At 33.7% G+C, this 13,905-nt stretch overlaps 2 protein-coding genes across 5 annotated transcripts; both read left to right on the top strand.

Moving 5' to 3' along the window:
• The first annotated feature begins 564 nt into the window (after nucleotides 1–564).
• On the top strand, nucleotides 565–1,956 carry LOC131624784 (uncharacterized). Its single transcript, XM_058895699.1, has one exon. The coding sequence runs from the start codon at nucleotides 565–567 to the stop codon at nucleotides 1,954–1,956; it is 1,392 nt and encodes a 463-aa protein (XP_058751682.1).
• A 5,415-nt stretch (nucleotides 1,957–7,371) lies between these two features.
• On the top strand, nucleotides 7,372–11,387 carry LOC131624811 (pyruvate kinase 1, cytosolic-like). 4 transcript variants are annotated; one of them, XM_058895728.1, is made up of 15 exons: nucleotides 7,372–7,406; nucleotides 7,856–7,963; nucleotides 8,318–8,414; nucleotides 8,588–8,685; nucleotides 8,784–8,939; nucleotides 9,052–9,129; nucleotides 9,371–9,502; nucleotides 9,589–9,666; nucleotides 9,786–9,857; nucleotides 9,954–10,043; nucleotides 10,147–10,476; nucleotides 10,569–10,636; nucleotides 10,724–10,823; nucleotides 10,930–10,989; nucleotides 11,092–11,387. In XM_058895728.1, the coding sequence occupies exons 2-15, from the start codon at nucleotides 7,895–7,897 to the stop codon at nucleotides 11,242–11,244; spliced, it is 1,581 nt and encodes a 526-aa protein (XP_058751711.1). In that variant the 5' UTR covers nucleotides 7,372–7,406; nucleotides 7,856–7,894; the 3' UTR covers nucleotides 11,245–11,387. The 4 variants fall into 4 exon arrangements, with proteins under 4 accessions (XP_058751711.1, XP_058751710.1, XP_058751708.1 ...); XM_058895727.1 differs by lacking the exon at nucleotides 7,372–7,406 and adding an exon at nucleotides 7,510–7,617; XM_058895725.1 differs by lacking the exon at nucleotides 7,372–7,406 and adding an exon at nucleotides 7,617–7,726.
• Nucleotides 11,388–13,905: the final 2,518 nt, after the last annotated feature.

Here is a 13,905-nt window from a genome sequence, read left to right as displayed (position 1 = left end):
TTTTGTGTACATGTTTTTCTTATAAATAGGGAAATGCAAAATCACAAAACTCGCATATACCATAAAAATTATGTTTACACCTCAATCAAAGGCACACCTCATTTAAAGTTGCTTCATTTAAAAATAATTTTGTCCAAAATTTATTAATTTGATAAAATAATACGATGTTCTAGATTTTAATTAAACATTGCATATTCATTTAAAAAACTAGATAATAAAGTCTAGAAAGTGTAATATAGGAAAAATCTTAAAATAAATTATTTGAAAAACTATGGATTAAAAATTGTTTATTTCCAAATTGAGGAAATATCCACGTCTACATTTCTTAATTGCATAAATAAAATATCATTTTGTTTTTAATTAAGTTTAAATTAAAACAACTAGCGTGAGTTGTATTACCAATTTTGTTTCTAATTAAGTTTTAATTAAAACAACTAGTGTGAGTTGTATTTTGATCAAAATAACTTTTATACCCCATACCCTTGTTATTTATACATAATCCTTGTAACACATGAACTCAAACTCAAAGAGATGGAAATTTCTAAGATTTATTTGATTGCCCTTATGGCTATGTTACTCATCTCTCTTGTTGTTAGTGATCATCATACAAATTATCAAATGAAAAGAAAAGTATCTATTATTTCAAATCCATCTCATTTGCCATACTCACCTTCTCCTTTGAAAAGATCTTACAATTACAACTTTGTTCGAGAAATAAAAAGAAAAGTTCCCAACGGTCCAAATGCAGAACAATCACCGGAATCACCTCCTACCATACAAACGTCTTACGATTATAACTTTGTTCTTGAAATAAAAAGAAAAGTACCTAGCGGTCCAAATCTAGAACAAACACCAAAATCACCTCCCACTGTGCAAACGTCTTACAACTTTGTTCGAGAAATAAAAAGAAAAGTACCTAGCGGTCCAAATCCAGAACAATCACCGAAATCACCTCCCACCATGCAAACGTCTTACAACTTTGTTCGAGAAATAAAAAGAAAAGTTCCTAGCGGTCCAAATCCAGAACAATCACCGGATTCACCTCCCACCATGCAAACGTCTTACAACTTTGTTGGAGAAATAAAAAGAAAAGTTCCTAGCGGTCCAAATCCAGAACAATCACCGGATTCACCTCCCACCATGCAAACGTCTTACAACTTTGTTGGAGAAATAAAAAGAAAAGTTCCCAGCGGTCCAAATCCAGAACAATCACCGGAATCACCTCCCACCAAGAAAACGTCTTACAACTTTGTTCGAGAAATAAAAAGAAAAGTTCCCAGCGGTCCAAATCCAGAACAATCACCGGATTCACCTCCCACCATGCAAATGTCTTACAACTTTGTTCGAGAAATAAAAAGAAAAGTTCCTAGCGGTCCAAATCCAGAACAATCACCGGATTTGCCTCCCACCATGCAAACGTCTTACAACTTTGTTCGAGAAATAAAAAGAAAAGTTCCCAGCAGTCCAAATCCAGAACAATCACCAGAATCATCTCCCACCAAAAAAACGTCTTACAACTTTGTTCGAGAAATAAAAAGAAAAGTTCCCAGCGGTCCAAATCCAGAACAATCACCGGAATCACCTCCCACCAAGAAAACGTCTTACAACTTTGTTCGAGAAATAAAAAGAAAAGTTCCTAGCGGTCCAAATCCAGAACAATCACCGGATTCACCTCCCACCATGCAAACGTCTTACAACTTTGTTGGAGAAATAAAAAGAAAAGTTCCCAGCGGTCCAAATCCAGAACAATCACCGGAATCACCTCTCACCATGCAAACGTCTTACAACTTTGTTGGAGAAATTAAAAGAAAAGTTCCAAGCGGTCCAAATCCAGAACAATCACCTGATTCGCCTCCCAACATACAAACGTCTTACAACTTTGTTCGAGAAATAAAAAGAAAAGTTCCCTCCGGTCCAAATCTAGCTCAATCACCTGATTCGCCTCCTATCATGTAAAGGTCTTATGATTACAACTTCGTTGCAGGAATTAAAAGAAAAGTACCAATAGGTACAAATCCTGCTCAATCACCTCACTCAAATTCCAATGTGAAAAGGTCCTAAGATTACAACTTTGTTGTGTAAAATAAAATAAAAATTCTTGCTAATCTATATTGAGCTAAATCACCTTATTCACCTCTTACCGTGAAGTATTAGTTTTTTATATCTATATTTTAAGACACGTTCTTTAGGACATAAACACTTTAATATGCTTTTAGTTTATCTATCCAATTTTCATCAATATCATGTAAGACTATGCAATACTCCCTCCGTTTTTTATTATAAGTCGTTTTAGACTTTTCACATAGATTAAGGAAAATAATAATTATTGTATGAAAATGAGAAATTTAGAAGGTTTTTACAAAATTATCCTTCATTAATGATATGTGGAAGATAAATTTATATAATTGAAATGAGAGAGAATAATAAATATTTAAGGATATAATAAGAAAAATAGCATTAATTATTCATTGGAATTGTAAAGCGACTTATATTTAAATACAATTTTTTTTTCCAAAACGACTTATAATAAAAAACGGAGGGAGTATCTATTAAGATTATATTCTGATGATGAAGGTAATATGATACACCATTTTAATATAACTTAAACTTGTGTTAGTTTTTCCTTTGCATTTTCTTATAATAATAAAATAGAAATTATAATAGGTATTTTTCTTTCATGCAATAACTTTTTAACATTACAATAAATAATGGTGAAAAATATTTTTTAATTCATTATTAAAAAATTGCTATTATTTTTTTAACATAAGTTTAATACTCAAAATGATAATCTTTAATACTGGCAGAAGAAAAGAGATAAACATAAAGTTGATGTTTAGAAATTCAAAATATATGACTCATCATAACTATTTATTTTATTTTAATATAATAGGTATATTCTATGAAGCAAGAGTAATTGGTTGAAATGGTAGTATAATACTCTATTTTTACCACAAAAAATACTTTTATTTTAGAAGTGTCTATAATCGTTGGGTACATGTTTGCTGATATGGAAAAAAGTATTACTATATCTCCATCCATAAATATTAAATTTCATAGAAAAAAATATGAAAATTAAAAAAGTTGGTTGGTATAGTAAATTTGTTAACTTTACAAGTTTATCATTAAGAGTGATAATTATTTAATATTTATGTAAGAGTATTTAATATAAATTGTATACAAAAATAATTTTGAATAATCAATGTATTTAGTCCATATGTAATTCTGAATTAGTATTTGATCAATATTTTTTAAATACCTTGTGTAGTGATATATTTTGCATATAATTTTACCTAGGGTGACAACTCGGGACTGCCCTAGAAAAGGCCGACGAGGCAAGGTCGCTAAAGGGAGATATCGCCTCGCCCACGCGTTTCATCGCCTCTGGGGAGAGGAAACGTGCGATAAGACGGGTCTTGCATAGTGGGAAAATTAAGATAACTACTGACTCACGTATCCCTTGAGAATAAGAATTCAATTGACCACCTTTTGACTGGGTGCGCAGTGACTTTTTTCAATAAAATCTTAAGAATATGGAATTCCTACAAATACATCATCCCTCAAGGGGATAGAGATAACTCTCAAGTAACACTTACTTACACACATTCAAACATCACTCGGAGAGTGCTTCGCTATAAGTAACCCTAACAACATTGCTCCATCCGCCCACATGCGACCTAGCAGCGTCGGCCAGCAGCAGGATCTCCCACCTCACTTAGTTGGTCCCTAAAATAGCCTAAAAAACCACCGTACTAGGCAACTCGCCACTGTGAGCTAGCCCTCATCCCATTTGCGTAATATACATACTAGGTGTTTATCGGTGTTTTGGGTAAACAATCACGAGTTTACTGTGCTTGTAATATTAACTCGAAAAATATCAGAAGCAATTTGTGCAAAGTAATTTTATGAAAAATAGTGTATGTGAATTAAATGCAATTATTTGAATAAAGACAAAATAGACGCACAACTTAATTAAAGAAAAGATTTGGTAAATGACAAGTATGTAAAGTGCAATAAATGACATTAAACGAGAATGAAAATTAAAGACAGTAAAGACAAATGTTTCATTTAAGGAACTAGAAGAACAATGATAAGAAATGACGCAGACCCATACATGTTTCTCACAAACTGTTTCGTTCTTTGACTCGGGTGTCATACCCTAATTTTTAACCCTAAGATTCTCCAATCATTTTGCATTCTTACCACATATAAAGATCACTATCTTGAGTTTAGCTTTTAGCTTTATGCTCATCTTACCTTTGGGGGGGGGGGGGGGGGGGGGGGGGGGGGGGGGGGGTGGGGGGAGGAATCACCAAACACCCATGTTTGTTTGGCTTGTGAATATTTCTTTGTTATGTTATACTAATCATAATACAAGGGAAGATATCTATGGATGGATTGTTCTCCTTAAGCCCCCTCTTGCCCTAACACTCTTCTCCTTTCTCTCAACTTTTCATGTGCAATGAAAATATGACCCCTTGTTCCCTTATTTTCCCTTTTTATTATTAAAAAAACCCCTCAATCATGTTTTTCCTCATATTCCCTCACTTAATCTCATGAAATGACCTCAATACCCTCAACATCTCTACTCGTTCAAATATTCTATTTTCTTATTATTTTAACTACTAACAACATAAACTATTATTTAATTTTTCTAATATATTTTCTGACTCATGGTCTGACACCCTCACCAATAAATAATCAACTCAACACAATAATTATATAATGTTAATAAATAAATATTATAAACAACAAAATTTTAAATTGGGGTGTTACAATAACGGTTATCGAAGTTCGAAGTCCGACTGCATCCGGCACCAGCGGCAGCGGGTCAAGCGTTTTTTGGCAGTTTTGAGTTTGGGGAATTTTTCGCCGATTTTTATGCAATTTTTGACATTAGTGACCTTTCGGGTTACCTTCGGGTCAATTTTGAGTCAAACTGCCAGCCCTTAGGATTAGTAGAGTTATCACTCGTGAAGGTTACCCTTTGGGATCCTTTAGAATCTTGGAGAGTAACTTTGGGTGTGTTAGAGTTTAATAATTATAATTGATGAAAGTAATTATTTTATTGTGATTAGTAGTCCGGTGTAATTATAATGGTGGCTTGATTATTGGCAAATGTTTGGTTCAAATATGAAACCTTTTTGGTGAATGATATTAAAATGACTTTTGGCGATTCTTGAGTTGCATGCTTGTTGCCTACATTTTCATGCATGCATATATCTTGGAGATAGGTAAGACTTCAGTTCAGTGATGGCCTTAAATTAACTTGGTGGAATTGTTGGTTCAGGTGAGCGACCAGAGGCGCGGGTCTCTGATTCATTTGGTGGAATCGTTGGTTCATATAGAGACTAGAGATTGTGGATAAATAAGTAATACACCTCTGATATCCTAAAACCTGGTACCACGTGCATATAGATGAAGGAGTTGGTGCGTTTAGCATTGCAGATAATATGAATTATAATTGTAATTGTGATTGTGTTATTGTGATAATAATATATTGATATGTATTATGTTTATCCCTCTACTATTAATTCTCACCGTTAATATTGTAAGGCGTATTCTCACCCTTTTCTTTTGTTTTTTGTGTGCCTTTGTGCAATTTGTACAAATAATCAGCATGAGTGATAACTTGTGAGTTGGAAGATGGCTTCGCAGCTCGCTTCATTTTATCTATTTATTTTCGTTTAGTTTGGGACATTGCTCTAATTTTGTAACATTAGGGAATGGGTGAATGTGTTTTCATTGAGTAATGGTTGAACTTTACTTTTCTTGACTAATGTTTTCGAAGTTATGTTACAATTTGATTTTCCACTACGAGTTAGTTGACTTTGCATGAATAAAGTATGCATGTTTTTGATGAAGTAACATCTCATGTGTGTTTATCTTTTAAAAATAAGATTTGGGGTTTTAGAGTGTAACACCCCGAACCATGCTGCTGGTGTTGCATTTCCCCTATATGATCATGACCAATAGTGTGTTCTCATCATCAAACTCTTGTCATGCAACTCTAGCTTCATCTTCTTGAGATTCTTTCTTGTTGGAATTGCACTCTATTTCAAAAGGGCCAGGCTTTTGACAATTAAAGCATTGCACGACGTTCTTGCCAACCATTATTATTCCATATCTACCTCTTAGATTGCCTCATCTAGAGTTGTTTGATCCAACAACCTACTACCACTGTTTTTACTCTTTTGGAATGTTGAATTCTTGGAATTTTGAGATTCTCTTCCACCAAAATTTTAAAAAATTCCCTTTACCTTTGCTCATGGGACACTTTTCCTTCGTCTTCTTGTCTCTCTCATTGAAACGGACTTGCAAAGCAGTCTCCGCCTTTGGCTTATAAACATTCCTTTTTTCCATTTTTTGTTCATGTGCCTCAAGAAAGCCTTGTAGCTCCTCTTTGCTCATTATCGCAAGATCATTCGATTCCTCAATCGCTAAGACTATGTTATTGAATCATGCCGTCAAAGAAAGCACGATTTTTGCAACAACATATGCTCTGTGATCGTTTTTCCATATGCTTTTACTTGGTTCACCAACCGAGTAATTCTCGTCGTGGAATAGTTGATGGTCTCCTTTTCCTCCATTTGAATAAACTCAAATTGACGTTTGTGAGTTTGTAACCTCACAACCTTTGCCTTGTTAGCCCCTGCGTATGCCTTCTCCAAGATTTCCTACGCTTGCTTCGATGTTTCACATTCGATGACTTACTTGAAATTATCCACTTCAACGCATTGATGGATTAAAAAAAACGTCTTGAAATTTTTTTTCTTTTCTTCCTTATGCGTTGCTCGTTGTGCATCCGTTGAACCTTCGACAAGAGGACTCACAGTGTTCTTGATCACTTCAAGAACATCTTGGTAGCCAAACAACACTTTCATTTATTTGTACAATTTGTCGTAATTCTTCGAATCAAGGATTGGTAGATAGTCGGAAATTCTTTCATTGGAGACATAATTCATGTTGCACACTAGGTGTTTGGTGGATTCTTTCAAATATACTACATCCTGCAATCGGTTGCCAAAATACAATAACCAATTATAACACTTGAATTATTGATTTTTCACGACACTAATTAGATATAGACTAAGCTTTATTAAACCATCTAATAAACTTGACCTTACATGATTATAATTCTGATTATTTGTTAATTAAATAAATAAAATTTTAAAAAATACTAAAAAAAATAGAAAATGACCGTAGTTGACCTTAGTTTTGTCACAAATATACATATAGATATTAAGGCATGTTTGTGTTGTGGTTTTGGTCATAAATAACATACTAGTACTAATTCTAATACCGGCGGTTATTTATCCAGATACATCCCTTGTTATTTTTTACAGCCGTTGTTTAGTTAAGCGGTCAGATACTCCCACCAAAATCCAAGGCAAACTCTGTCGCCACCGGTATTCGACACGCTGTGTGCCTAACATATAATATTTACTCCTTTCAGCTTCACTACCTTTTTCTATTCTATTCTATTCTATTAATATGTTCAAACATAATTCACTTTCCATTTAATTTATTTTTAAATAAAATCTATTTTGTAAAGATAGTTTTTGATAGTCAATAGTTTCAAATTATGGTCCTTTTTTTTGATTAAGTGTTCGCGACATGGTTGGTTATATATACACATATATTCATTAGTTTTAGTACTATAGTTTAGTTTAAGTTTCCTTTTCAATCACACTGTTGGTTTAGTATTATTCACCTTTCAAAAATTATTGTACTATTCTTCTTCCCTTTCATCATCATCATCATTAACACTTTACCGTACAACAACAACAACTACTACCACATTTTCTTAGATTTACTCTCATTTTCTTTCATCATCACTAGTTTTGGTTTTGTTTAGGTTTTGTGCTGCTGTTGACACTTTACAACAAACATCAAAATGCATTCAAGCCCTTTGCTTCTTGAGGAACCTATTAGGATGGCTTCCATCCTAGAGCCATCCAAACCTGTCAGCATCTCTCTCTATCTATCTCTATCTTCATTTATTTATTTATTTCAACTCTTTTCTCATGTTATGTTATTCTTGTCTTGATGTAAACAATTGGGGTTATGAGAATTTTTGTTGACCCATTTCTAGTGTGGCAGATCAAGTTTAAATTTTGATACTGTAGTTTTGTATAGTAGTGTTTTAATTCTGCTGATCTTCTTTTAAGTATTGTGATTCTGATTTAAACATATCTGCTTTTGGTCTTCCAGTTCTTGCTGTTGCTTTTGATTGCTATGAGTGTTGTGTTTTTCGTGTTTTAGGTTGTTTTAATGTTTGTCAAGATATTGATCAAGGTTTATAATGTGCATTCTGCAGAGTTTCTTTCCAGCTATGACTAAAATTGTAGGCACACTTGGTCCAAATTCACGATCGGTTGAGACAATTACCCGATGCCTCGATGCAGGAATGTCTGGTATTATTTCATTAAAGCCTTTCGATGTCTGTTCAGAAATTAATTGTAAATTTCCATTTGTCACATTGATCTCACATTTTCCCTTCTGTGTTAAGTTTTTCTTCTTTGTCTATTGTCTGCTTCTGAGTCATTTGTTTTTGTCATTTAATTCTTATTTTTTTGTCATATGCTAGTTGCAAGGTTTGACTTCTCATGGGGTGATTCTGAATACCACCAAGAGACATTGGAAAATTTAAGGGCTGCTATCAAAACCTCACAAAAACTCTGCGCGGTAAACCTGCCACATGTTTGCTGTTATTTTACTTGTGTCATAAGAATTATGAAGGGTAATTATTGTAACATTATACATTAATTTTGGTCCGATTTCAGGTTATGCTAGATACTGCGGGTCCAGAGTTACAAGTTGTGAATAAAACCGATCGTCCAATTACCCTTGAAGCAGGCACATTGCTTGTCTTAACTCCAGATCAAGACAAAGAAGCTACTTCAAATCTACTACCGGTAAATTATAGCGGGCTATCAAAGGTTAGTATATACCTTTTTCCATGTTTTTTTTCTGTTATTCCACGAGTTTTTCAGACTGCATGTTTACTGCAATGTGATTCCCCCTTTAACTAAGGTATCCGTGATTATGCAGGCTGTGAAGAAGGGTGATACCATTTTTATCGGTAAATATTTGTTTACCGGAAGTGAAACAACATCTGTATGGCTGGAGGTAATGTAGTAATAGTTCAATCTTCAGTGCGTTCACAATAGTTTATTTTGGTTAAGTGATTATCTTAATAAATTTAGTTGCTTATGTTATTGCAATACATTTCTTTGACCTACTCGACAAGTAAATGTATATATATATTTGAAACTGAATTCATTTTCCAAACTGTTCTTTAGAGTTTAGATCCTATAAATCTACCAAGTTAATATATAGCTTAATAAATATTATCTGTTTCACAATGCAGGTCAGCGAGGTGAATGGGGATGATGTAACTTGTCTCATAAAAAATGACGCTACACTTTCTGGCTCATTGTATACTCTACATGTCTCTCAGATTCGTATTGATCTTCCAACTCTTACAGATAAGGATAAAGAGGTAACAAAAAGAACTCTTACATGAATAGAGATGATTATCTCGTAGTTTTATGAATCTCTTGCTTGACATTATATTCGCTAACTCAGGTAATTCGCACGTGGGGTGTTCAAAACAAAATAGACTTCCTTGCGCTGTACACTCGGCACGCTGAAGATGTTCGCCATGTATGGGATATACTTGATTGGTTTTAACCTTGCTTAGATTGTGTAACACTGTTAATGAAGTAAATCATTTTCATTTTTTCGTATTCCTCACAAAAAACACCTCTAATTTTCATTTGCAGGCCCGTGAATTTATCTCCAAATTCGAAAACCTCAAGCAGACACATATTTTTGCAAAGATTGAAAATATAGAGGTAAGAAACTTTGATCCAATTTGGCAGTTCAAAGTCTTTCGATGACTGCTCAATTGTGATTGTAAAATTAATCTTTCTTCTGTAAAATCGGTATAGGGATTGAAACATTTTAACGAAATATTGAGTGAAGCGGATGGCATCATTGTCTCTCGTGGAAATTTAGGGATAGATCTCCCGCCTGAGAAGGTCAGCATTTACTTCTGATCAGAAAAATCTGATGTTATAGATGGTAAATTTGTAGCGAGATAATAGTTGTTATCCTATGTTTCCATTTTGTTTAATTTGGCAGGTGTTTTTGTTCCAAAAAGCTGCTATTTTTAAGTGTAACATGGCAGGAAAGCCCGTTGTTGTCACACGTGTGGTGGATTCTATGACTAACAATCTGAGACCTACTCGTGCTGAAGCAACCGATGTTGCCAATGCAGTGTTGGATGGCAGTGATGCAATTCTCCTTGGGGCAGAGACCCTTATTGGATTATACCCTGTGGAAACCATTTCTACAGTAGGAAAAATTTGTGCTGAAGCTGAGAAAGTTTACAATCAAGACTTGTATTTTAAGAAGACTGTCAAATACGTGGGAGAGCCAATGAGCCACCTAGAATCAATAGCTTCCTCCGCGGTACATATCTTATTTGCATTACTAATTTTTCCTGTCAACGTTATTCTATTAACTTGCTGAAAGGACCATGTACTAATTGAAGTATATTACAGGTTCGAGCAGCCGTCAAGGTTAAGGCGTCTGTTATCATTTGCTTCACCTCATCTGGAAGGGCTGCAAGGTTCTATTTCATTCCATCTCCTTCTTCTGTTGTGATTTTGATATCTTAGTGTTATATAATTACTTGTTTTTTTGTGTATTTACATAGGTTGCTTGCAAAGTACAGGCCCACCATGCCTGTGATATCTGTTGTCATTCCTCAATTGAAGACAAATCAACTACGATGGACATTCACCGGCGCTTTTCAGGTATATAATCAACTAGTTCGTCTTTGCTTGACTTGCATAACATTACTTGACATTGAAGTTAACATGTTTTTGGTTCCATCTGTTTCATTTTATGACTGTGTCACAGGCTAGGCAATCGCTTATTGTGAGAGGTCTTTTCCCTATGTTGGCAGATCCTCGACACCCCGTAAGAATTTTTCAGTGTTGATTGATACAGTGATGTTTGTCATCTTTCACTTTAGAATTGTTAAACTCAGTGAGTTTGTTTTTTTTTTTTTTTTGCATGCAGACTGAGTTTAATGCGGGAACAAATGAATCGATTTTGAAGATTGCTTTAGACCATGGCAAGGCCTTTGGCGTTATAAAGCCACATGATCGAGTCGTTGTTTGCCAGAAAGTTGGCGACTCATCAGTTGTGAAGATTATTGAGCTTGAAGATTAGAAATTGTGTCATTTCAAGAATGTGTAATAAAACTCAGTGAACACACTAGAGTGGTTTTCCCTCATTTTGATGATTTAGAGTCATGTAACTGAGTTCTACTAGTTGTTTAGTAATAAAATGAGTGTGCACCTTCTCCTTTGTTATTTGTTTGTTTCAAGAGGCAACTATAGTTTTGAACTATAATGGTATTGTATTAAAATAATAATAAAAATCAATTTTGTACTTAAGGTTTTTTTGGTTTACTATTTTGAAAAATTGCCAAGAAGAAATTATTGGATCGAGTCGCGAATTAGGTCGCTCTCTTTAAAATGTCTCACGGAAGAAATTACGGGATCGAGTCGCGGATTAGATCGCTCTCTTTAAGACGTCTCACAACACTGTCGCGAATTAGGTCGCTCTCTTTAAAATGTCTCACGGAAGAAATTACGGGATCGAGTCGCGGATTAGATCGCTCTCTTTAAGACGTCTCACAACACTGTCCAAAATTGTGTAGAACATACAAACATTCACGATGCCTCCAAGATTAAACAATTAAGTTTTATACTGTATGATAAAACTCAGTCAAATATGATATAAATACCACTCATAGTATCTGTTATAAAGACCAGTCGTAATAATTTTTCAAACGAGAAGAGATTTAAATAATTCTCTAAAGAGAGTTTAATAATGATCATTTAGCCACTCAAAAAAAAATTCTCAAACAAGGAGAAATTCAAATAATTATCTAAAAATAATTCATGAAAGTACTCAGAAAATTCATTTGAGTATAAAGAAAAGGGAGATGTTGACGTTTCGAAAATTCAAAAACGTAGAGAAGAGAGTGAACAAGAGAAAATTCAAGAAGTTTTTGGTGTTTTGTAATGAAACACGTGTCTTCTTTATATAATGAAATGAGTTAACCAAGAAATCGATTCTAAGTAATGTGGAACTTAGAGTTTTTTCAACTCACACAAACACATATAATTTTCTAACAATGTGGGGCTACCGATTTTTTTCTTCAAATTCATCCGCATATTGAAATATTGACATGTTTCAACAATCCCCAATTTGAATTTAAAATAAAAAAAGTTTCAAAAGTAACATCAAACGTTTCTAAGATTGTGCTTAAATAGAGTTGTCTATGAATTCAACTTTTGCATAACATGTAGGGTTCTAATTCAACAATAACAACACAATTGTCTTAAACTTTATCTCGGACATCAAACTCGCACACAACCTTTTCTTAGGGTATATTTTAAAAGCTCGTGTTTCAATGACCCTGCATGTATATCCCAATTTAGTGAAGACTCAAGGAGTTATGTCTCGAAATTTCATAGGAACCGACCTAAGTTCCACAATCACACAAGTGATTCTATCAAGAGTACTCTTGTATCTATGTACTCCACTTATACATAGTATACATCTCATTAAGCGTTTCTACTATCCCATTCTCTTATGGTTTCACGATTGGCCTTTCTCTTTATTTATATTAGATGATCATCTCATATTACTCACAATTTGTTATTATCCATTGGATCTAATTATTGGAATTTCTAGTCTTTTACATCGACTTACCATTGTGAGTAACTCAGTTATCTATAGACATTAGTCTCGTCTTCTTGGATTTATTATGAACTTTCTCTCTAACCAATTCTTTCGTCAAAGGATCTATTAAATTTTCACCAGTGCGTACATGATTCACTCTTACATCTCCCTTAGAAATACAACCTCTAACAATATTGTGATTTCTCCTTATTTGACGTCTTTTACCATTATAATAAAGGCTCTCTGATTAGGGCATTTTGATGCACATTCTTCTACTATTGTACTTAAGCATTTCCTTAGTTTGTTTTATTAATTTTACTATTTTATTGTGTTTTTAGATTTAAGTTTATTTTAATATCTAATCTATTTTCGTATTTGATTTTCACCATTAGCAGTTATTTGATACCTTTTTACTGTGTAGACCATAATTTAAGCTACGGAATATCGTTTTGCGTGTTCTGATATGTGTTGGAAAGTTAAGAGAAAGAGCTACAAGTTTCATGTTGAATCTAAAATATGATTCAGAGTGAAGAAGCCTTGAATAATTTGTTGAAGTTTCAGACTAGTTACAATAATTAGAATTTGGCTGTTTACTTTATGCTTTCGGGTCGGATGGCATTATCGCCCGATTTACCTTGTATTATAAAAGTCAAAAATCACCGCTATGGTACTATTATTCACTATTCACGAAAATACATTGTTAAGCATGAGTCTTATGGAGGACTAATTCCAAAGGGTTGATCTGCAGTAATCGTATCTCCGTTAACTTTGAGGTTTTAATAATTTCCAAGCAATTTCAATTTCTTTTCAATTCTATCTATAATTCTGATTGCTTTATTCAGTTGTACTTGTTTGCTTAATTCAAGTTCATATTTATAAAATATGATTGATTTATTTTGATTAATATATATTTTGTTAATCGTAACCGCGTTTGCTTAATTCGTGCTTTCGTTATCTGTTTGCTTAATTCAAATTTAGGAACATAAATCATATATTAGTTTTAATCACGCTTGTTATTGTTACTGTAATCGAAAGGAAATCGAAAGGTCTTAGAAATTATGTAATCGATGATATGTTAGAGGACGAACAGTAGATTAGCTTATTTCATAATCACTTATTTATATTATTTTCTTAATC

This window comes from Vicia villosa, unplaced genomic scaffold (assembly GCF_029867415.1).
Source record: "Vicia villosa cultivar HV-30 ecotype Madison, WI unplaced genomic scaffold, Vvil1.0 ctg.000163F_1_1, whole genome shotgun sequence".
Taxonomy (NCBI): domain Eukaryota; kingdom Viridiplantae; phylum Streptophyta; class Magnoliopsida; order Fabales; family Fabaceae; genus Vicia; species Vicia villosa.
The sequence above is the reverse complement of the archived record's forward strand: the minus strand, read 5'-3'. Positions and strand labels throughout refer to the sequence as shown.